The 22,231-nt window shown below is 39.9% G+C and overlaps 1 protein-coding gene across 3 annotated transcripts in view; it reads right to left on the minus strand.

Moving 5' to 3' along the window:
• POLD3 (DNA polymerase delta 3, accessory subunit) overlaps positions 1–22,231 on the minus strand; it is a 48,075-nt gene that overhangs the window by 9,764 nt on the left and 16,080 nt on the right. For 2 of the 3 annotated variants that reach the window (XM_004708825.3, XM_045293119.1), the window contains exons 4-9: positions 21,414–21,453; positions 20,071–20,203; positions 14,755–15,019; positions 13,399–13,471; positions 6,933–7,098; positions 3,793–3,899 (exon numbers count right to left, since the gene is read on the minus strand). In XM_004708825.3, the coding sequence (XP_004708882.1) occupies positions 3,793–3,899; positions 6,933–7,098; positions 13,399–13,471; positions 14,755–15,019; positions 20,071–20,203; positions 21,414–21,453 (784 nt within the window). The remainder of the gene's footprint in view (positions 1–3,792; positions 3,900–6,932; positions 7,099–13,398; positions 13,472–14,754; positions 15,020–20,070; positions 20,204–21,413; positions 21,454–22,231) is intronic. The other variant, XM_045293120.1, reaches the window with a different exon arrangement.

The raw sequence follows: 22,231 nt of genomic DNA on the forward strand, positions 1-22,231 counted from the left end.
GTGCCGTGAGGAAGCCAAAGGAAAGGAATTCTGAGTACTTACAGCAATCAATCTAGGAGTTCTTATTTCCAGTTCTATAACTACGGTACTTACTACCCAAGGGAAACACTGACTCCTCTCGCTGCACTGCACCCAGCTATCCATCTAGAGTCCTCCTCCAGCACCATGATATGTGGAGACGGGTACCACTGCCACGCTGGCATTAGAAACATGGTAACAATAATTTTGTTAGTAAAGGTAAACAATCACTTCCCACACTAAATCTTTCAGGTCACAGAGGCCTGGGCAGGTATGAGGTGGCTTCCAAAAGTTCACGGGAAAGTGGAATTAAAATATTAAGGCATTTTTCTATGTATTTTTGAAAGTTCCTTGAACACCCTTCTCCCTCCCCACCAAGGAAGCCTAATGATAGCCAGAACACAATTTACTGTAACCCCTAAAAGAGAGAACAGGAGTGAAGAGCCCTCACTGAGTAAGAAATTTCAACAAATTTCTGGAAGATGGATGGCAGAGGGGAGAAAGTTGACGAGAGAAGTATAATTAGGTGATAATAATAATTGTTAAGAAAACATCTATCTTTTAAAAAATTGTGTCTGTGTCACTGAATTACAAATGTGAAAATGTCAATGTTGTTACGATTATAACAGCCTCAATTTCTTAAAATGGTGTATGTGTTATCTGATTTATTTATTTTTTAATAAAAGAATATTTGAAGAAAGGATATGGATAACTATAATTTACCGGGCTTTACAAATGTTAACCATTCATTGTCATAAAACCCTACAAAATCATCATTGCTCTTTATTTGTCAATAAGATGGAGAATGTCCATATCCATACTCCAGTTCTGCCTGAAGCCTTTGTCATCACCTCCAGCACTCTGCCTCAAGGTATTTTTTGTGATATGAGCCTTGAGGATGTTTGAACACCGGCGTACTCTCAGTACATTTGTTGCCCAATCTACAGCTTTTCAGATGAGAAGATACTCGAGTAGCAAAACATCAGTTACCGTATAGACTCAGAGTATAAGCCGAGTTTTTGCAGCACATTTTTAATGCAGTTTTTGTGGTACAATTAGGTGCCTTGGCGGATATTCAGGTCGGCTTATACTCGAGTACATACAGTATATATCATTTATCCTAGAGAAGCTTTTGGGCCAAATAAAAACTGACAAAACTAATTTCAGGGAGGCAGAAATATAACCAGTATCTCACTTGTAAAAGAGTTTTCTGATAGAAATGAGTAATCAGAATTCCTGGAAATCAGTCACGACTCAGGATTTCTAAATTACCCAACCTAACCTTAAGAGATGTATGATTTACAGGATCTTCTCCATAAGCAACTTGCAATTACCAAAAACGTCAGCCAAGACTGTGTTTCCCCTTAGCAATAACTACTACTCTTAATGTGACCTCTTTTTTGGCCTCGTCTCTTTTTCCCTCCCTGCAGAGGGCGTGTTCAGTGAACTGTTAAAGGTGCTATGACTGTGCCAGGTTTTAGGAGAAAGGAATGACCCCTTAGACAGATAATGTAGGGATATGAAGTTAAAGGGAACCCAAATGTGCCTTACGGACCACTTCGATAGGAAAAGTAGAGTGATTAAGAAGAAAATGGACTGTGTGTCAAGTATTGTGACACATTATTTCAATTTATATTCAAAAAAGCTTAAATGGCTTGTGGTACACCCCACTGCAGAGGTGAGGGCAGTGAGCATCGAAGGCATGTAATCTGGTAAAGTCACATGGTAGATAAGATGTAAATGCAGCCCCTCTGCCTCTCAAGCCCTGGCCATTCCCTCAATCCTCGCTGCTCATCTGCTAATGTCTAGTTCACAGAGTGGTATCTAACACCACATACTCAGTGTAGAAATAAAACAATAATAGGTTAAAGACTGTGTGAGGGTTTAAAATAAAATTCTACTGACTTTGAGACAAAGGAGAAATTTAGAAATAAAATAGCAGGTTTATATATTTAGTCAGATGCCAAAAATTATCTGCCAGTGAAAAAAAATCTGAGAGCCTCTGCTCTATATCATCTGCTATTAAAGGCTGTCACCCCTATCACACCTTTTCTCTCTCCTTTCCAAACAAACAGCTCCACTCATATTTCTAATCACTTACGGGCATTCGTGTTCTTGTGGGCTAAGGGTCCCAACTAGAGAGAATTTATTTCTAGTGCTCAAACACAGTAATTGCTCCTGTCTTAGAGCTGAATCTTTCACAACTTCTAGACTATCTGGTTTACTTTTCTAATGTGCCGGATAGCTTCAAAGCCTTTCCAGAACCGGTTCCAAGTTATTGTTCTGTCTAGATATATGGAACACAACTTTAATAAGCACATCTCCCTGATTTACTTGCTATTTTCTCATGTGTCTGCAATGGAGTTGTCTCTATCCCCTCAGCCCTTAACTAGTCAGCATATTCCTTGAGGTTTGCGCTCATCCATCTACTTGGAAATCTTCCTTTCGGAAGCCTGGGTCAAAGCATTTTAAGAAACTCTAGGAGAAGAGCCTATGGCAGCTTTCCTTCTTGGGTGCTCACAGTCTAGAGGACTGAGAATTCGTACTGCTGAGGGAAAAAACGACACCTTGTGCAGCACATGGGCTGTGATCCTTACGTCTGGTGAGATCTAAATCTGTAAAAGAGTCAAAAGTGGTACTTCTATCACAGACAGACTTGACTTCCTTGTGCTGTTTCTTGGCCCTGTCCTTATTGTCAGCTATACAGCTAATGAATTTTTTTCATTCACTTGCTGTGTTGAACTAAAATATTTTTGTGGGGAGCCTGCTTTGATTTTCAGTTTTTCTCACAGCAAATGTTTGTCTTTTAATAGCACAACAGGCTCCTGTTTTGCATCTAGCATTCTTTTGTAATCCTGTAGCATCCCTCTGTTTGCATCTGTCTGCGTACCTCTATGTGGTGCTGACTCCATTTAGTCTCGATTTCTCTCTCTACATTTCCTTATACCCATTTATGTGACAAATTCATGGAAAACCGCTTACAGCAGCTCGAGCTTTCCACCACTGGTTCTCCAAGGTAGCTTCTCAGAGGAGAGCCGACTCACTGTCTCCCCTTTACACAGGTTGGGAGGGGACCTCGGCACTCTTAGTACTGTACAGAATGGTCCTTTAAAAGCACATTCGTTTTCCTGGCAAGAATCTTGCCCTTATTTTGTTTGCTTATCTTAACAACAATGCTCAAAGCCTAAAACTAGAAGGGTCTACAGTGTCATTTCCTTTCATTGAAGACATACACAATAGATTCTTCCGGGTTGACTTTCGTGGTGAAGTCAGTATACACCAAAAACACCTTGGTATCTACAATATTCTTCTTCTTAAAAATGCCACATGAAGGTAGCCTCCCAAATGGCTCCACTTTTCTTCTAAGCAAAAGCAAAGCCAAACCCACTAGTGCCTAGCAGGTCCCAATTAACAGGGACCCTGTAGGACAGAGCAGAGCTGCTCCATAGGGCCGGCGGCTACGTCTTTCTTCTATAGAGCAGCTGGTGAACTTGAACTGCCAACTGCTCAATTAGCCACGGAGGCACTTAAATACTACACCACCCGCAGGGCTTCTCTTCTTAAAAAGAGTCTGAGACAATACCAAACCATATTGTATTTCTATGTGTTAATTTGGCAAATTTCCAGAAAGATCCTGGTGTGGTCAAATAGAAACAGGTACTTAATACTAGGATTATCTCTCATTGTGACCTACAATAACAATTTATTTTTTAAAAGCTCCTTGAGCATTATACAAAGAAATAATTCCACAGCCAAAAATACAGTAACACCCACCTTCATCCTCACTGCTATCGGACTCAGGAAGCTTGATCCGTCTCCTCTTTTTCTTCATGTTTTCAGTTTCTCTTGTCTCATCATCAGATAACTCCACTCGTTTCCCCCTGTTGCCACCCAGGAAGAAATGGGGAGTGTTACACAGAACAGGAATATAGTACTCATATGCTACCATGGATCTTGTCTCGTAACTCATAGTCCTTAATATCAGAGGGCAGAAGAGTCAAAACAGACCAGTAAGGATTTTTGTTTTTTAAAAGAACACACTAGGCACTCCAAGGAGTCATTAAGAATTTTCCCAAATTTCTTTTTACTTCCTATACTAGACTTTCAATCATCCAGTAAGCATTAAATAAGCAGCTACTGCCAACAAAGGAGCCCTGTGGTGTAGTGGTTACACGTTGGGCTGGGATCCTCATGGTCAGTGGTTTAAAACCACCAGCAGCTCTGTGAGAGAAAGACTGGGCTTTCTACTTTTATAAACAGTTACAGTCTTGGAAACCCGCAGGTGGTCGCTGGGAGTCAGCACTGACTCGATAGCAGGGAGTTTGGTTTAGTGTTGGCTGCTAAGCTAAAGGCCAGATCCGCCCAGTGGAACCTTCGGGTAAAGACCGGGCAATCTGCTCCTATAAAGATTACAGTCTAGAAAACCCTATGGAGAAGTGGTACTTTGACATACAAAGTCACTTTGATCAGCGCTGACTCAATGGCAGTGACAGGAGTCACGATCTGTTTGATGGCACCTAAAAAACGACGACCCAAGAATCAAAGATCAAGGAGGAGAATCTGGCCAGAAAAACAACTATAATCACAACTAACTGTAATAACATTATTGATAAGTTCAATTGGTCAAATAAACAAAATGCAATGAATATGACACTTACTTGAATACCTTAAAACTTAAGTAGATGTCTATTAGATGGAAAGGAGGAAAACATTTTTAAAGAGAAAGAACAAAGGCATAGCTCACCTAAGACCTTAAGAAGAGTCTACTGTCAGTAAAAAGCCTAGCACCCATTTGACATTATCTAGCTAATGGGTTCCCAAACTAATTTGGCCTACTGACCCCTTTTTAGGGAAAAAAATATTACTTAACACACCCCTGGTAATTAAAAGCTTGTGTATTATAGGCCATAATCTAGGAGAAAGTCTATCAGCTTTGACAGCACCCCTTCCTGCCCCCTTAGGATGTTCCAGAGCCCCCTGTCTTCCCCAGGTTGGTATTGCCCACTTTGGAAAGCACGAATCAACTCTTCTGCCAGCATTCTCCGTCAACCACTCAATTCAATCAAGGAACTTACCAAGGGCCCACTAAGAATCAGGGAAACATGTACAAAATATAGTCTTTATCTTCGAGGATCTTACTTCTTATGTACCTTTAGACATCAACCTTTTTTGTACCATAAGCTAAACAAAGAACAAATTAAATCCAATCCAAAGTTGGAAAAAATAATAAACAGAAACAAATAGAAAAGAGAAAATTAACAAAACCCTAAGCTTTTTTGGGTAACGATTAGAAAAATTGCTCAACTTTTTACAAGATTGATTTAATATATAAAAAAGTGAAAAAATAAATTATTAATATCCATAAAGAATAAAATACTTCAAATAACTATTTGAGCGTCTATAACTTTGAATAGCTATCCAAATAACTATAACTTTAGTGTTGAAATTCTAGACACTCAAAGGATATGATAAGGCTATACTACAAAGAACTTTATTATAATTTATTTGACAATTTAGATGAAATGGATCAATGCTTTTTAAAATACAACTTACCAAACTGACATGAGATATAAAATAGAAATAGCTTTCTATTTGAGAAACTGAATTAGTAATAATAATAATAGAATCTTCCTATAGAGAAAGCTCCAGGGTCAGATTCATTGGTGAATTTTAATCAAACATTTTTAGAAGCAACTTCATACACTAACCCCTCCAGAAAAGAGAACTTGGAACTTCTTCCAACTAGGTTTATGATGTTAACATAACCTGATATTAAAGCCTAACAAAGATATTACCTGAACAGAATTCTGACCAATTGCCCTCATAAGCAATGACACCCCCACCAAAATCTTCAACAAAATATTAACACATCAAATCCAGTAGTATATTAAAAAAAAAAAAAAAGATAATACTGCATATCACAATCAAGTGGGGTTTATCCCAAGAATGCAGGGTTGGATACAATTGCAAATCCATCAAGGTAATTCACTACATTAACAGAAATACATTATGATCATCTGAGTAGATGCAGAAGTATTTGTCAAAATTGCACACTCATTCATGATAAAAACTCTCAACAAACTAGAAATAGAAACAAATGTCCTCTAGCTGCTAAAAACAGAGTCAACATCATGCTTACATAGCAGAGACTGAGCACATTTGTGGGACTAACCATCATCATGAATGGTATGATGATGCTGGGGATATCAATCAATCCATGTCACACGTTCCTAGGTGAGGTCCACAGGACAGTCCCTAACTGAGACCTGCAGCATTTGGTTGATGCTTTCTGCTAGATTGGTCCCAACTTGGCCACAAAAGTCAAGTCTTTCTGGGCCTATCAGGGCTGACAGTGTCTTAGAATTTCTTTCAACAGACTAATTCCTACCAACTATGAGGTAGTGTCTCAAATTCCTGGATCCATTTTTAACAGCTTGTGTACTTTTTATTTTCTTTTCTAATTACATTTTACCACTTGAAAAATAAACTCGTTGATGTAAAAAGAAAACAAAGAACTTTTTCTCTTAAATTTGACTGGACACAGTAACCCCTCATTGGGCAATCTTAAGTGAACACACATGCACACAACCAGGCACACTCGGCCAGGTCCAAGAGTTTAGTGTGAAGAAAGAAAGAAAAGACAATCAGCTTAGATCAATACCCCCGCACCCCACTCAAAATAATAATAAACACCACCCAGACTTTGGACCCCAAGTTCCAAATTGACTCCATCCACAATTACTTCACAAGGAAAACGATTGAACTCCTCTCCATTTTGGTTGTACAGCTGTGTCCCTACAGCATGGAGGAGGATTTAGTACTCAAAATGAAAACTGCCTGCTGTCAATAAGTCCAGACAGAACTTCTCACTGTCAGCACACACTCTTCCCCCGCAAGCCACAGAATTTTCCTACCTTTTTTTTTCCTTCTGCTGCATCTTAACAGGCTCTGCTTTTTTGCTGGATTTCTTCAGGCCTGCAGGGGCTGCCAGCTTTACTTCAGAGACAGCCACTGGGGGCTGCTCCACTGATTTTTCTTCTTTCACGGCTTGTTCTGACTCCAAGTTAACGTTAAGTTTATCTACAAATGAAGTATACAAGGTGCTATAGAACTCCAATGTGCAATCTCATTCCATTATTCTCTTGACAGTCTCCTATGTGCCAGGTAACATGGTGGGAGATATAGAGCAGTTAGCAGAGAGAGGGATGAAAAACAGTCCCCATCCTAATGGAGCTCACAGCCTCGTCAGGAAATAGGTCTCTTTTCCACTACCCCTCTAGCTATAACTGTTTTCATTCTGTCTCCTGTTAATCTTTCATTATGTCACCATGCAAAGGACAGCAAGAGCAAGGCTTAGGAAGGAAAAAAAACCCAAATGGAAAACAACAACAACAACAAAAACAACCCAGCTTTACAAAATATCACCCTTCTCATTTTTCAGATCAAGAAACCAAGGGTCACAAGGACTAAGCCCTCCACCCCCACCCCACCACACAGAATGTACAAGTTAATAAATGGTGACAAGAGAATTTGCACTAAAGCCTTAGCTTCTCTACTATATTCAACCTTTTTCTCCCTGGACAGCCTTATTCAAAGACATTTTTAAAATTATTATAATATTATTTATTTATTTTTAATTATTTTATTGAGGGCTCGTACATTTCTTATCACAGTCCATACATACACCCATTGAGTCAATCAAGCACCTATGTACACCTGTTGCCCTCATCAATCTCAAAACATTTGCCCTCTACTTTAGCCCTCAATATCGTTTGCTCGTTTTCCCCCTTCCTCCCCCTCCAAGACATTTGTAGTAAGGAAATTCTGGTTCACACCTTGCTTCATTCGAGGCATGTTCATTAAAAGAGAAGACTATCTTTTAGATCAACTAATTTTCTCAGAGTAAAGCATGTCATGAGTCAGATTTCCCTTCTTACATAAATCTTTCAATTATATCATTAAGGTAGCGAGATTATCTAAAAGAGACATTCTTGTTCTTTATAAAGTGGGCAGAGAGCAGTATGTGGAGCTTAAGTGACTCACCCAAGGTAACCGTGATAGAAAAGGGAAGGGACTGAACCTAAGCCAGCCGACGTCTCCTGTCCTCTCCTTCCCTACACCGAGCTAAAAGCACACGGTCAATTGCTGTGGAGTGCAGAGGACTAATAAATGCCACAGGATCGACAGTGCCATCTGAGAAACCGCAGAAGCACATAGCCTTCCCACTCAGTGTGCACTTCTTTCTCAAGAAGACGCAAAAACACCCATGAAAACGCCAGCCTGTGTGATCATGAGGTGTCGATGGGAATAGGTATCAGAAGTTCAAACACCAGCAATCAAACCGACGTGAAGGAACATAGGCAAAGTGGAGACCCAAAGCCCACCTGTAAGCCAATTGTACAGCCACATGGAAGACATGATATATTCCAGGTGCCATAGCGCACTGGTGAAACACTTAACTCTCCTCTAGTTCTTTAAAATTTCCTCCTCCCACTAGTATGGCCTTAATTTTACCTCACTAATCTTGCTAGAACTGCTTATGTTCTTTGGTACAATCATGATCTTTCAAAGCATGAAATTCAAGATGGATAAACCCTTCAGGAACAGTAACAGTAATGACTCCTTGAGGATATGGGAAGAGATGCGTGGAAAGGAGGGAAGGGGTAACTGATAGCAAGGATGACTGTCTAACCCCACTAGAAGAAAACGGACATCAGGATTTTATGTGAATGAATGGATACATGGGATGGTAAGTTAGGGTAAAAAGACAGTAACAATAATAATAATAATGATGATGATGATATATTGAGGATCCAGAAGGGCAGGGTGGGGGAGGGAGGAGATAAGGGGGAGCTGATATCAAGGAGTTCAAGAAGAAAATGATGATGGCAGCAATTGTACAAGTATGCTTGACCTAATGGAACTATGTATTGTAATAATATCTGTAAGAACGCCTAATAAAATGCTAAAAAAGGAAGAAAAGTGGCTGAAGAAATGCTAAAATACTAAAACTAAAACAAAAAAAAACAACCCTGTGAAAGTCGTGGCTGGCAAAAAGCACCTCAATCCTCAATAAGCAGTTTTGGCTACACATTGTTAAATAGCTTAAACCAGCTACAGTGTAGAAAAAAACTACCAGTATTTTAATTTTGGCTGTTACATGCAGATTCATACCATACAATAATTTATATAACCGCGTGGTTATGCTTTATTTTTGGAGACTTTAACTCAAATGTGAAATTTAAATAGTGGACTCCACCAGCTTCTCTGAAGGTGTGCTCAGTATACAGATTGACTAAGTACGGTGAGAAGCTACAACCCTGATGCACACTTTCCTGATTCTAAGTCACACAGTAGTCCCTTGTTCTGCTCTCACAACTAACTGCGTCTTGAACATTGTACAGGTTCCTCAAGTGTCCCAATAAGTGCTCTGGGATTCCCCTTCTTCTCAGAGTTAGCCATAGTTTATGATCCACAGTTGATGCCTTTGTATAATCAAGGAAACACAAGTGAACATCTTTCTAGTATTCTCTGCTTTCAGCCATCTGACATCAGCAATGATATCCTTTGTTCCATGTCCTCTTTTGAATCTGGCCTGAACCTCAGGCAGCTTCCTGTCAATGTACTGCTGCAACCGTTGTTAAATGATCTTCAGCTAAATTTTACCTGCATGTGATATCAAAAATATTGTGCTATAATTTGCACATTCTATTGGATCACCTTTGTTTGGAATGAGTATAAATACGGATCTCTTCCAGTCAGCTGGCCAAATAGTTGTCTTACAAATTTCCTGGCTTAGACAGGCTAGTGCTTCCAGTGCTTCATTCGCTTGTTGAAACATTTCACTGGTATTCCATCAATTCCTAGAGCCTTGGTTTTGGCCAGTGCTTTCAATGCCTCTTGGACTTCTTCCTTCAGTACCAATGTTTCTTGCACAAATGCTACCTCTTGAAATAGTTGAATGTTGACTAGTTCTTTTCGGTACAGTGACTGTATTCTTTCCAGAAGGATTAGTCTAGAAAACACTGTGAGGTGATTCTACTCTGTCCAGTTGGGTGGCGATGAGTCAAGATAAATCGCACCAACCACCTCTGTAAACACGTGGCTACAACTGGCCACTTAGCTTGTAAGGAGCCAGTTCCATGAAACGTTTTCAGAAATCTGTTAAGGAAAATTGAGTCAAATTTTCTTGTTATCTAAGAACTCAAGTCACCTCTATCCCTTGACTCATTAAGAGTATCTCCTTTCAATATGCAAAGTGGGAAACCTTTCCAACCAAAAAATATAAATGATGACTTCTTAATTTTGTTACTGATGCTGCATTTTTTTTTTCCACATAAAAAGCATTGTTATTTTTATTGAGCTATAATTCATGGGCCATAAAATTCACCCTTTAAAAGTATGTAATTCAGTGGTTTTTTAGTATATTTAAAAAGTGGTGTAACTGTCACCACTATCTAATTTTAAAACATTTATTTCACTCCAAAAAGAACCCCGTAGCCATTAGCAGTGACTTCCAACTCCCCCACCTCCATCCCAGGCAACCACTAATCTACTTTCTTTATAGACTTGCCTATTCTGGATATTTTATAATATTAGAATCATATACTATGTGGTCTCCTGTGTCTGGCTTCTTTTACTTAGCATTATGTTTTCATACTTCAATCATATAGTATATATCAGTACTTGTTATTATTCAGTTAGGAAAAGAAATTGAATACTGATATATATTTGTTTATCCATTCGTCACATGAAGGGTATTTGGATCCTTTTCTATTTGGTTATTGTGAATAATGCTGCTATGACCACCCATGTACACATTGCTGTGTGGACCTACGCTTTCATTTCTCTTGGGCATATGAGTCTAGGAATGGGCTTATGGGGTCATATGGTAACTCAATGTTTAACTTTTTGAAGAACTGCCACTCACATTCTTTTCCAACGAGGGCACATTATTCTACATTCTCCTCAGCAGAGTATAAAGTTCCAATTTCTCACATTGTTAACACCACTGTCCACCATAAAGTTCTGAATGCTTCAGAACCCCACAATCACCTCTCTTTAGTCAACACATATGCTTCAATTTCAATGTAATGATCTTGTTCTGTATCAAATAAAAACATTCATAATTTTACTCTTGATATTCAACCTTGAGAAATTATCTGTTAAATCAACTTTGCAACCTTTTTATTGGTGAATAATGATCTAATTTTAATCCAGACTCCCATATTCACATCCTACGTATTTTAAAAATATATCTTGAGAGGGGTGTATACACACGAATTTTTTTTTAAGCTATGTACTTGAATTTTTTTACACAACAACCTTATCACCTTCAAAGTACTCTCCATTACACTTAATACATTTGTCAAATATGCAATTCTATTCTTAGAAACATTTTTCGAACTCATCTGTTTGAAAGGCTGATAGCACCTCCCTCATTTTCCCCTTCCCGTCACCTCTTCTACATCATCAAATCACTGTCCTTTCAAGTCCCTCTTCATTTGCAGGAACAAAAAGAAGTCGCACGGAGTGAGGTCAGATGAGTAAGGTGAGTGGAGAAAGAGAAGCGTGCTGATTTTTGCCAGAGTCTGGCGCACTGAGATGGCTGCGTGAACAGGTAGCAAAACCAGTCTCCTGTCTGCCGCAAATCAGGCCTTTTTTGCTGCACACTGTTATGCAGTCTTTTCAGAGCCTCTAAATACAAAGCTTGATTAGCAGTCTGACCTGGTGGAATGCACTCCAAATGCACTGAGTCGTCCATTCAGAAGGCTGACGTCCAGAACGAAGTTTGTCTATCAATCAACATTTCACCTTTTTTGAAACAAGAAAACTACTCATACACTTGAGTTTTTCCCACAGTGCTTTCCTTGTAAGCTGTGTTCAACGTCACAACGATTTCTGCAGCATTCTTCCCAAGCAGGAAACAAAATGTCACAGCTGCACGCTGTTCTCTTAAATCGGCCATCACAAAAAACGAGGCTCCAGCCAACTGCTTTTATGAAAAGATTCACTGTGTCCAGAGAGAACCTTCCCAGGTAACACCACTGGGTGCACTAACTCAGATTGAGTTGCTTGATGCTCACCTCATGGGAAATATGCGTACTATGAAATCTCCACCAAGCGGAGGTGTTTTCCAGTTTGGGGGGGTACTCCTTCGCATAATTTTAAATCACTGGTTTGTAAGGATACGTAGAAACAAAATAACAAAACATACGGAAGTCACCATGGCTGTCAAGAAACCGCACAATCTGACCGATTACAGTGGACGAGTCATCACAGACTAAGACGCTCTTCGTGGACCAGGGCGACTGGGAGGATATCGCTGCGCTCCTGATGTCCTGAATTACTACGTTTTCCACCTACTTCAGGACGCAAACATGTTCTTCTCTGATAGAGCATTCATGGACAATAAAAACAACCACTCCAAACCTCTTCTTAACACTAATTTGATCATTATGAAAAAGGAGAATTTTGACTGCACAGGTCTGTAACAATTGGCTTTCTCACAAATCTTGAAAAACTACAAAATTGTGCCAAATTATATCCTGTGGCTCTTGAATACTTCCTGGAATTTACCACATACGCTCATGGGATGGGTCCTTCATGTAAGAACTATAGTAAAACCTGCAAAGGATTAGAACCTACATAAGGGGAAAGCCTGTCAGAGAGGGAAAACAAATATTTTCCACTAAAATGAGTGATAGCAAAGCGTTTAGGAGGCAAACTGTGAGACCAGGAAATATAAGACAGTCCTGCCCAACTGAAGCCCCCACAGGTTTCCCAAAAAAGACTATGTGTCCACTGGTTCTTTGCTATGACCAAATTTTTAAATACAAGAGGTTTTGCTTTCTAAATAAGTATTATTTAGAAATGATCATCCCTTCTAATTCACATTGAGGTTGAATTCATTATGGCGTGTCATCTACAAAAATCACTAAAGAAAGGCAACCAAAAGATTTATTTTTGCAAACCCTGGAGAGTGAAAGTAATGCAAGGTCACACCAGGCAAACTGACCCAATCAATACCCATATTAACTTCAAAACCCTACTGCATTACCTGACAGACTCTTGTTATTTTAATCACCAGTTGCTAGAAGCCCTACTAAGCAAAAATCTCTACTTTCCCCCATGCAGGAAGGCTAAGTAGGAATGGTCAACTACCCTCTAAGAGAAGGAAGCTGAGCCCAGCTCACTGTTGCGTTATGTTCACCGTTGACAGAGTCATCCAGTCTGAAAGTTCGTATGTGTGATTGCAAGAATACAAGATAGGAGCTTCCTAGAGGGGCAAAAGCTAGAGAAGGTGGCTTTTACTTCAAGTGCAGGTATTACATTAACCCCATTATTCATTTAGTCAAAGGGAGCTAAGAACATACTTACTCATAGCAGCTTTTCCAAAAAAATTGCTCATTATATTCCCTTTCCCCGGTGCCTTGCTGCCCGCTGAAGATACCTAACGAACAGAAAATATATACGATTTTTTCTAGCGTTGAGACTCTTCCTGAAGCACGCACAGTCTCAAACACTCTCTTCAGTATCAGAACATACTATTACAATGGTAAAATTTTTATGTAATCATGCAAAAATGTTTAGGCCTTACATATAAGAACCATTCTAGATCGATAATCTAAAGCTTAGCTTCTCAGAGTCCCTATAAATTTACAATCCATGAATATTTTCTAACTCTTCATGGGCATATTTAAATAAAACAGATCCAAAGGCAGTATGGTATTCCTACCCATTGCCATTCCACCTGTAGCAACCCTGTACAGCACACAGTGGGGTGGGGGCAATCACAGAACATTACATTCGTATCATCAGAAAGGATTTGAACACTGTATCTACCACTTAATAGCAACAGGAACCCCAGGCAAATTATTTAACCCCAGATTTCAGTTTCACCACATATAAAATATTAGTATTTCCCTCAGTGAACTGGGAAAAATTAAACAAATATCACACTACTGTCACATGGTCAAAATCAGTGTTTCCCTGAACTCTTCCTCTCCCTTTGCAAAGCCGGAGCCTAGAAATGACAATGGTGGTAATAGCAGGGTGAACAGTCATTACACTTGACTGTACTGTGTGTTAAAGGAGCCCTAGTGGCACAGCTGGACTGCTAGCCGCAAGGTCTCCTCAGGAAAAAGATGAGGCTGTCTTCTCCCATACAGACTCACAGTTCGGGCACCCACAGGGTTCACAGGGGAGCTATGAGTCGGAACCAACTCAGTGGCAGTAGGTTTGGGCTATTTTTAATAGTCATCGTAATAAGACTTTTCATAAGTCAATGCACTTAAATTAGTTCAGATGACCGAACAACCAAAAAAGAAAAAGGCAAGAGAATTAAGGATAAGATAAAACAACAACAAAAATACCATAAAATAGAAAACTAAGAAAAATAGCAAATCCCAGAGTATTAGGTGCTTGTTCCCAAAGTGATTAAATGCTAATATACAATTCTTGGCACTTTACATGTTTCAAGGTACTCTCACATGCATTATTTTAACTGAATCTCCAAACAATTTTATGATGTGGACAGGGTAGCTATTACCATTTTCTAAGAAGTATTATGAACAGGAAAAAAAGAGCTATTTTAGATGAGAATAGAAAGTTTCAAAGAATTCAAATTGAAGGAGGAAAATCAGAACTAAGGACCCATCTAACTGAAATACTACCATTGGAAATGCTTTTCTAGGTACCCACTGGGAGTGGTAAGGACATTTTTTAAATACTCACATTTGTTACCTCTTTAACCTCCGTTTTGCTTTCCTTGTTAGTTTCTTGAGTTTTAGAAGTAGCTTTGGCAATGAACATTCCCATAATGCCTTTGGGCTGCGGGGAGACCTGTTTGGAAGCAGGTGGTCCATGACCATTGGTGGTCAACTCATTATTGGCTTGTGTCTCGCTTGATTCCTGAAGATTTGATGGCTCATGCTTTTCACAAGACAAGAACTCAGCAGGATCTCTAAGGACTGCAGCTGCACACTGTATGGCACTAAACCTGCCAACAGAAACACGACATTAAATTCATGTCAATCTCAAATCATGCTTTCAAATTCTTCTCAAAAATTCTAACCATAAAACGATAAAATTAGAGAAGTTTAGATATCATTTTATTAGAAACTATCATTAGATAAAAGAGCACTGAAGAGGCTGTGTCCTTGGTTGCATAGCTAGCTAAGAGCTCCTGTAGGGCACCGATGGTTAGATAAATGCTCGGCTGCTGATGGGAAAGGAGGCAGTGTAGGCCCGGAGTGCCTTGGAAGAAAGGCCTGATTGACTTCCAAACGAGCAAAGAGGAGGGAAGAAAATCAAAGACTTGCGAAAACAATTAGTTCAATGGCCTATAGACCACGTGAACCCCAGCCTCCACACCTGAGACCAGCATTCGACAGTGCAACTGCTCTGTAAGGGGTCACAATGCGGTGTCCTGGATGAAGTGAGAGGAGCATGTAGAACAAAATGACAAATCCTAATAGACTTCTGGGACTCTGACCTTTAGTCACCTTTAACCCTTAAAACTTAACTTTCAGCCAAACAATAGACATGCTTATTATACAGTGAACAAGAACACCAGAGATGTCTGCACTCCTCAGACCAACCAACCATGTAAGATGGAAGGGCAGCACTTTTCCGGGGAAGGCAGGAAGGGATAGGGAAGAAGGATGAATGGAAACAGTGGCCACAGGGCGGAAGTAGTTAGAATAGTGCTATTACATTGTGGGGATTGCAATCGATGCCATAAATCAAAATGTGTATCAACTGTTAAATTGAAAACCAATTTTCTTAGAAAACTTCCACCCCTATCACAATAAAAAGCTCCAGTCCAACACTCGTGGGGTCACCATGAGCCAGAATCAACTCCAAGGTGACTGACTTTACTCTCATCTCTTTTTCCCTAATCACTGCAGATGTCCTGTTTCATACAACTCAATGTAGTATTCCATGTTGGAATGGAAAATCGATTCAGCTTTGTCAAAAGGTTGTCCTTAACAAGACAGAAGAATGTTTTATTATCCCAAGTCTTTTGCTCACTAGGAAGCCCCGGTGGTGCAGTGGGTACGAGTTTAGCTGCTAACTACAACATCAGCAGTTCAAAAGCTCCCCGGGAGAAAGAAGAGGCTTTCTACTCCCATAAAGAGTTATAGTCTTGGAAACTTCATAGAAATAGGCCTATCCTAGCCTAAAGGGTCGCTATGAGGCAGCATCAACTTGATGGCAGTGAGTCTGCTCACTGGGGTATGTGAGTGTTCCATGAAGGTAGGAAAGCATCTTATGCACCTTCGTATTTCAGGCAGCCAGCACAAGACCTAGGACACAGCAAGTATCAGAAAATGTAAGGTTTAGCCAATTAAGTCAAACTGAAAGTAAGGCTTCTCTCCCTTCATTTCCATCTGGGATGGAAATAGGATAAGTTGAGAAATTATGTGGTGATAGCAAGTATCTTAGAAATTAACCAGGCACAACTTCAAGATTAATGGCTAGAATACCCGGCCTAAGAAAAAAGTCCCTGATAAAACCATTTCATGTCAGAAGTAACTTTAGACTGGATAGCTAGTGTCTACAGCTCTAAAAATCTTCTACTGACTAATGGCCCACATCAGAAAGACCTTCATTAACCCAAATATTTTGTGCATCAGAATTAAGAACAGACGGAAATCATTTACTTTCACCTACTGGTCTTTCTCTCTGGTCTCATAGTGCTTCTATAAACAAGGAAAACAGCAATGTTTTATTTCATTGTCAACATTTAAAGTTGGCCCGGAGACAATACTTTCTCCATTTGGTCTGCATTCCACACGGTAGGGTCAGGACCAGGAATTGGCAATGAGGAAGAGACCAAGTTAGGTTGGGAACGTGTTCGCAGAGAGAAGGATCTGTTCAGTGCTTTAATTTCAATTTCTTCTGTCAGAGCACTTCTTAAAACACATGCAACAATGAGTCAGATCTCAGTTGTCCCATTAATTCTCAGGAGCAAATACAAACTTCTGGTAGATAAATTCTTCACATATCTACCAGGGATACTCTAAGTTCTATTTGCTAGATCTATTTTAGTGGTCCCCTGTGAAAGTTTCATTTTGAACTTGTGGAGTTACTTTGATACTTGTTTGCTTACTTGCTGGATACAACAGAGGAGCAGATTTTTAGAGCTTGATATGCCACAACTAGATTTTAATGGATTATATTTGAGACATCTAATATGACGGGGGTGGGGTGGGTGGGGAATGACTTCAGAAAGGTTGTGGAAAGATTCTATTATTTCAATTCCACTTTCCATGGACTTTATGAAACTCCTGTGTATTTTTACATAAAATTACCAAGATGTTAACTTTATTTAATAATTATTTGTATGCCTATTACATGCAAGGTTTGGGGACAAGGAAGGGGCTGAGACAACTACTATCTATCATTAATTCACTCACGAATTCCTTACTGGATGTGCTCCTGTGCATTTTGGGTATAAAGAGACATAATTTCTATTCTCATGAAGCTTACAGAAATCATGATAATTTTCTATCTATTTCTCCTCTAGGACCCGGCTCCATCAACGATTCCATCTCTTCCTGTAACTTCGATCTTTCCCTCTTTTGTGGCTCTTTCCTAACAATACGCACAACTTTAGAAATGTGTATGTCTTTCCGCAAGCCCAAGAACCTTTTGGATTACCATGTACCCTTCCTCAATTTTACAGTCAAATGTCCTGGGAAGTTTCTGATTCTGCTGTATCTCTTCTTCTTGTTCCACTCAGTAAACCAAAATTTGGCCACTCTACTGAAAATGCTCTTACCAAGGCTGTCAGTATTTCCAAGAGACACCTTCCTGTCCCCATCTTACTGGGCTTCTCAGCATCATTTGACATCACTGGCCATCCCCTCCTCCTGGGGGCACTCCCTTGGCTACTGACATCGCATTAAATGTTCACGATTTCCCTCATATCTGAGGCTGCTCCGTCTTTGGCCCCTATTTCCCTACCCATTCCTGGAACATGGCTTTCATTTAAGCAAGCCTTGCAATGTGCCAAGCACTGCTCTAACATTTCACATGCTTGAATTCATTCAGTCCCCTGTAGCCCTATGAGATAGCTAACTGTGAGCCCCATTTTACTGACGAGGACACTGAAGCACCCAAACACAGTGATTCTGACTCACAGCGGTCCTCTCTTTGACAGAGTACAACTACTCTGTTAGGTTTCTAAGACTTAATTTTTATGGAACCAGCTTTATCTTTCTCCTCCCGAGTGGCTAGTGGGTTTCTACCACTAACCTTGCGGCTTATGGGTCAACACTTGACCCCCCCCCTACATCATCAAGGGTCCTTAACTGAAGCAGAGAGGTTAAAGAATCTGCTCGCAGGCACACTAGTCACTGTAGCCTAAGGTTTTTCTTTCTGCCTTTTCTTCATTCTATATTCTCTCTGCATGACTGTTTTCCATTGATGTGGCCAACTGCTTATTTGCTGATTCCAAAATCTTTATCTTCACCTTAGGTTTCTCTCCTTAAGGATAGACTCATGTAGAGACTCACCAATTTAATTCAATGGACATCTCCACATGGATTTCTCACAGGCCTCTCAAACTTAGCATGTCCAAACCCCAGTTCATCAACTTCCCTTCTCTTATAATCCATCCAAGCCAGAAAGGTGGCCATCATCTTCAAACCTAAGAATAAATGTCCCCGATATACATGCATCCGCAATCACTACCTATGACATTCAAGCTTTGATGATCATAACTCTTTAATGCTTATACACCTTCTCCACCCCCAATACCACCATGCTACTCTGAGTAATGATATTTTCTACCCTAGATCACGGCAACATTTGTCTGACTCTAGATGATTCCCTCAGACCTATCCTCAACACTGAAGGAAACGGTCTTTCTAGAATGCAACTGTGATCACTTCCCTTCACCTGCTTCAAGATCTTCCGTGGCTCCCCAACGCCCTCAGAATAAGTCTCAACTCCTTGCCTAGTAGCCAAAGCACAAAATGCTCTGACTGGTTTGCTTTTCAGGTCTTACACCGAATTACTTCCTACCTCTCGCTCTAAGCTCAGCCACCAGAAAACATGGTGGTCCCTCATAAGCACCACGTTTTCTCTCTCAGCTCTGTCCTTATTCTCCCATTTCACTATGTCTGACCACTTCCACTGGGTCTTCAGGCCTCAGGTTAGATGCCATACTGTCCAACAGAATTTCTCTGTTCTGCCTCTTCACATCTGCCCTAAACTGATGGGTTAAGTGACTCTCCAAAATCTTCCCATACTATTATAGCATTGCCACATGGTCACACTGTACTACAATTGTCTTTCTCTCACCAGAACACACATTCCTTGAGCAGGTACGGCGCCAATCATCCTACAGTGTGAGGCATTGTTGGTACTCCTCAGTTCTTTGTTGACTAAATGAATTCAAGTTCTCTTGCTTAGTATCTATCTGCAATAGGAAGTGCCTGAGGTCTGTCTGCAGAACTGACCTATACCCTCAATAAAGCCCCACCAAATAGGCCATGCTATCTCCAATTGAGACACAAAGAGACTGAAGCTCAGAGTTTAGGAAATGTATCCAAAGTCACAACTCTAGCCCATGATCATGTAATTCTAAAACCCACGTGCTTTAGAGTCCAGTACCTCCTTGTGCTATGAAAGATACAAAGATGGGCACGATCTATGAAAGCTATGGAAACTCAAGAAAAAGTTACGTTTGGATGGAATGTAGAGGAGTATCAAATGAGGAACAGTCGTCGTTGAGGGATGGATAGAATTCACACAGTCCAAAATGGGAGAGTAATGAGGGGGCACAACAAACATTTCTGGTGGCAGTGACAGTATAAAAAATGAGAAATAAATTTATGGGGAGTCCATTGGGGTTTTCAGTATGGGTTGTGGCTGCTATTTTTCACCTATGATGTACTAATAAAGCCAGGCATGTGTCTTACTGCAAGATAAATGGGGTTTTACGAGACTTGGCATTCGCTCTTAAAAGGCAGCCACTGTGTAAACATCTTACAAAATCAATTAGTAAAGAAGCCCACAAGGAACAGCTAATGAGCTCACTTGCTGCAGTTCTGCAAGTTGCTTTTAAGGATGTCATAGTCGGTATTGAACAGAGGCCCACTGTCCTTTAGCATGGCTTTCTGGATGCTGTACACATGGATGCTGGCAGTCACGGCTAGCTTGGACTTCACTGCTACAAGTCAACAGGAAAAGCAGTCTGTTAATACACAAACTTCATAGCATGTAGGGACTTTAACAAGAAACCCTTCTGCATTTAAACCCTTCTGCAGCCTGTGGTGTCAAAAAAGCTCCAAATGGCCAAAGATACACAAGTACAGTATAACATCAACTCATCTGCCGGCAAAGTAGGTGGTAGTGAGTCAGTTATAAGTACAGCACCTATAACGGTCATCACTCATCCGGTGGACACTCAGTAAATACTAATGAATGATTGATGATGACCATGATGGCCCCTTTCTCAGGGAAGAATCTTAGACTCCAGCATTTAATTCAGAGGAATACGTGACCTCTATTTCTAAAAACTCCCTTTTATATTTTAATTTCAGTTCAGAGAAAGCAACTCTATGACGAACACATTATCAAATAGATACCATCTACAGAGGAAAATCACAAGAGAACATCACAAGGGACAATTTTCAGTTCCATGAGAGGAGGGATTTTGCCTACTTGTTCAGCATCTCCAGTGCCTAGCACAGAGCTTGGCATGGACTGATGTCCACTCTGGATCTTGTGAATCAATAAATCTTGCTTTGCCTGCCACTGAAGGCATTCAGAAAAAGTGGACATCTCCACATGGAATACGTCAAAGTTAAAGGAAACGACCCCATTTTCAGGAGCCTTAACATGCAAAGTCTAATAGGACAGGCCTTGACTGGAAAAGAAGTCTGAGATCACGGAGGCCCTGACTGGTCCATAAATTCCTTTATGTTTTAAATAGAATAGCAGCATTAATAATCTTGAAATGGGTGAAAACTGTTAATTCAGAAGTTTTATCAAGTCCTCTTGATTTCTAGAAGCATCCTTTCATTTCCCCTGACAAAGCTGCTAGGGAGCACAGCACAGTCTCCAGAGGCTGCTCTCTCTTCACAGCCGGGGAGTCCATGTGACATTCAAGACAGTATTTTGCATGTCATCGTAAGTTTCTAAGTTCTGTGATAGAAGTTTTTTATAAATAAATGTTAGTTGCTTGCAGAAATGAAGCAAATATAGCATCACAATTTAACATTTCAGAAACTACTAATAAAAGGATAGGGCTCTTCAGTTAAAAGGTAGCATAAACTAGCATACAAAGATATGTTAGGGTTAGGGGCAAATTCTTTATTGTCTCTCCTATATATTGGTGCTTTCAGCAGGAGAACGTGCAAGATCAATAAAACCCTTACCTTCCAACTTTTCTTCTCTCACTACTGCAACCTTGTGGCACTATAAGGAAATAACAGTTTTGTTCCATTAGGGCACAGAGCATGATGTCCAATTTAAAAATATCCCTTGCTAATAATACCACTGTACTTGGAGATGCATTAGGAAAGGACTAAGTAGCCTTTAAAATACATGTTAAAATTTAATGAAGTCAGACTTACTTTTAACTTGCTTGCTTTAAAATTCCTCAATCTGGTTAACGAGTGTGATAGAATATTACCAAATCAGCAGTCAGCCTCTCCAACTCGAGTGGGGCAAAGAGCACTCTTTAGTAATGTTGTAATGAGAATAACTGTGACGTCGTATGGAATGAAATAAAATTGGACCAATACTCATACTGCACAATAGAATAAATTCTAAATGAACCACAGATTTCAATGTAAAAAACTATTTATATATGAAACTGCAAAGGCACTAGAAGAAAATATCAATGAACTTCTCTATAATTGGATATAACTTGAGAATAAGTGAAAATTTTCAAACTACATATCAAAATCAAAATTTGACCTCATAAAAACTAACAAAACTATTTTAGGTGACTGAAACAAATTTCAAGCAGAGTACAAAGGCAAATAAGGAAAATATGTACAAGCTCTATCACAGAAAGCAGCTCTGATAGTGTAGTAGAAGTGTTGGGGGCTGCTAGCTGCAAGGTCAGCAGTTCGGACTCACCAGCCACTCTGTGGCAGAAAGATGAGGCTGTCTACTCCTGTAACGATTTATAGGCTCAGAAATCGACAGGTTCGACTCTATCCGAGGGGTTTGCTAAAAGTCAGAATGG

The sequence above is a fragment of the Echinops telfairi genome, unplaced genomic scaffold (genome assembly GCF_000313985.2).
Source record: "Echinops telfairi isolate 266 unplaced genomic scaffold, ASM31398v2 ScPeMD7_1713;HRSCAF=2227, whole genome shotgun sequence".
Taxonomy (NCBI): domain Eukaryota; kingdom Metazoa; phylum Chordata; class Mammalia; order Afrosoricida; family Tenrecidae; genus Echinops; species Echinops telfairi.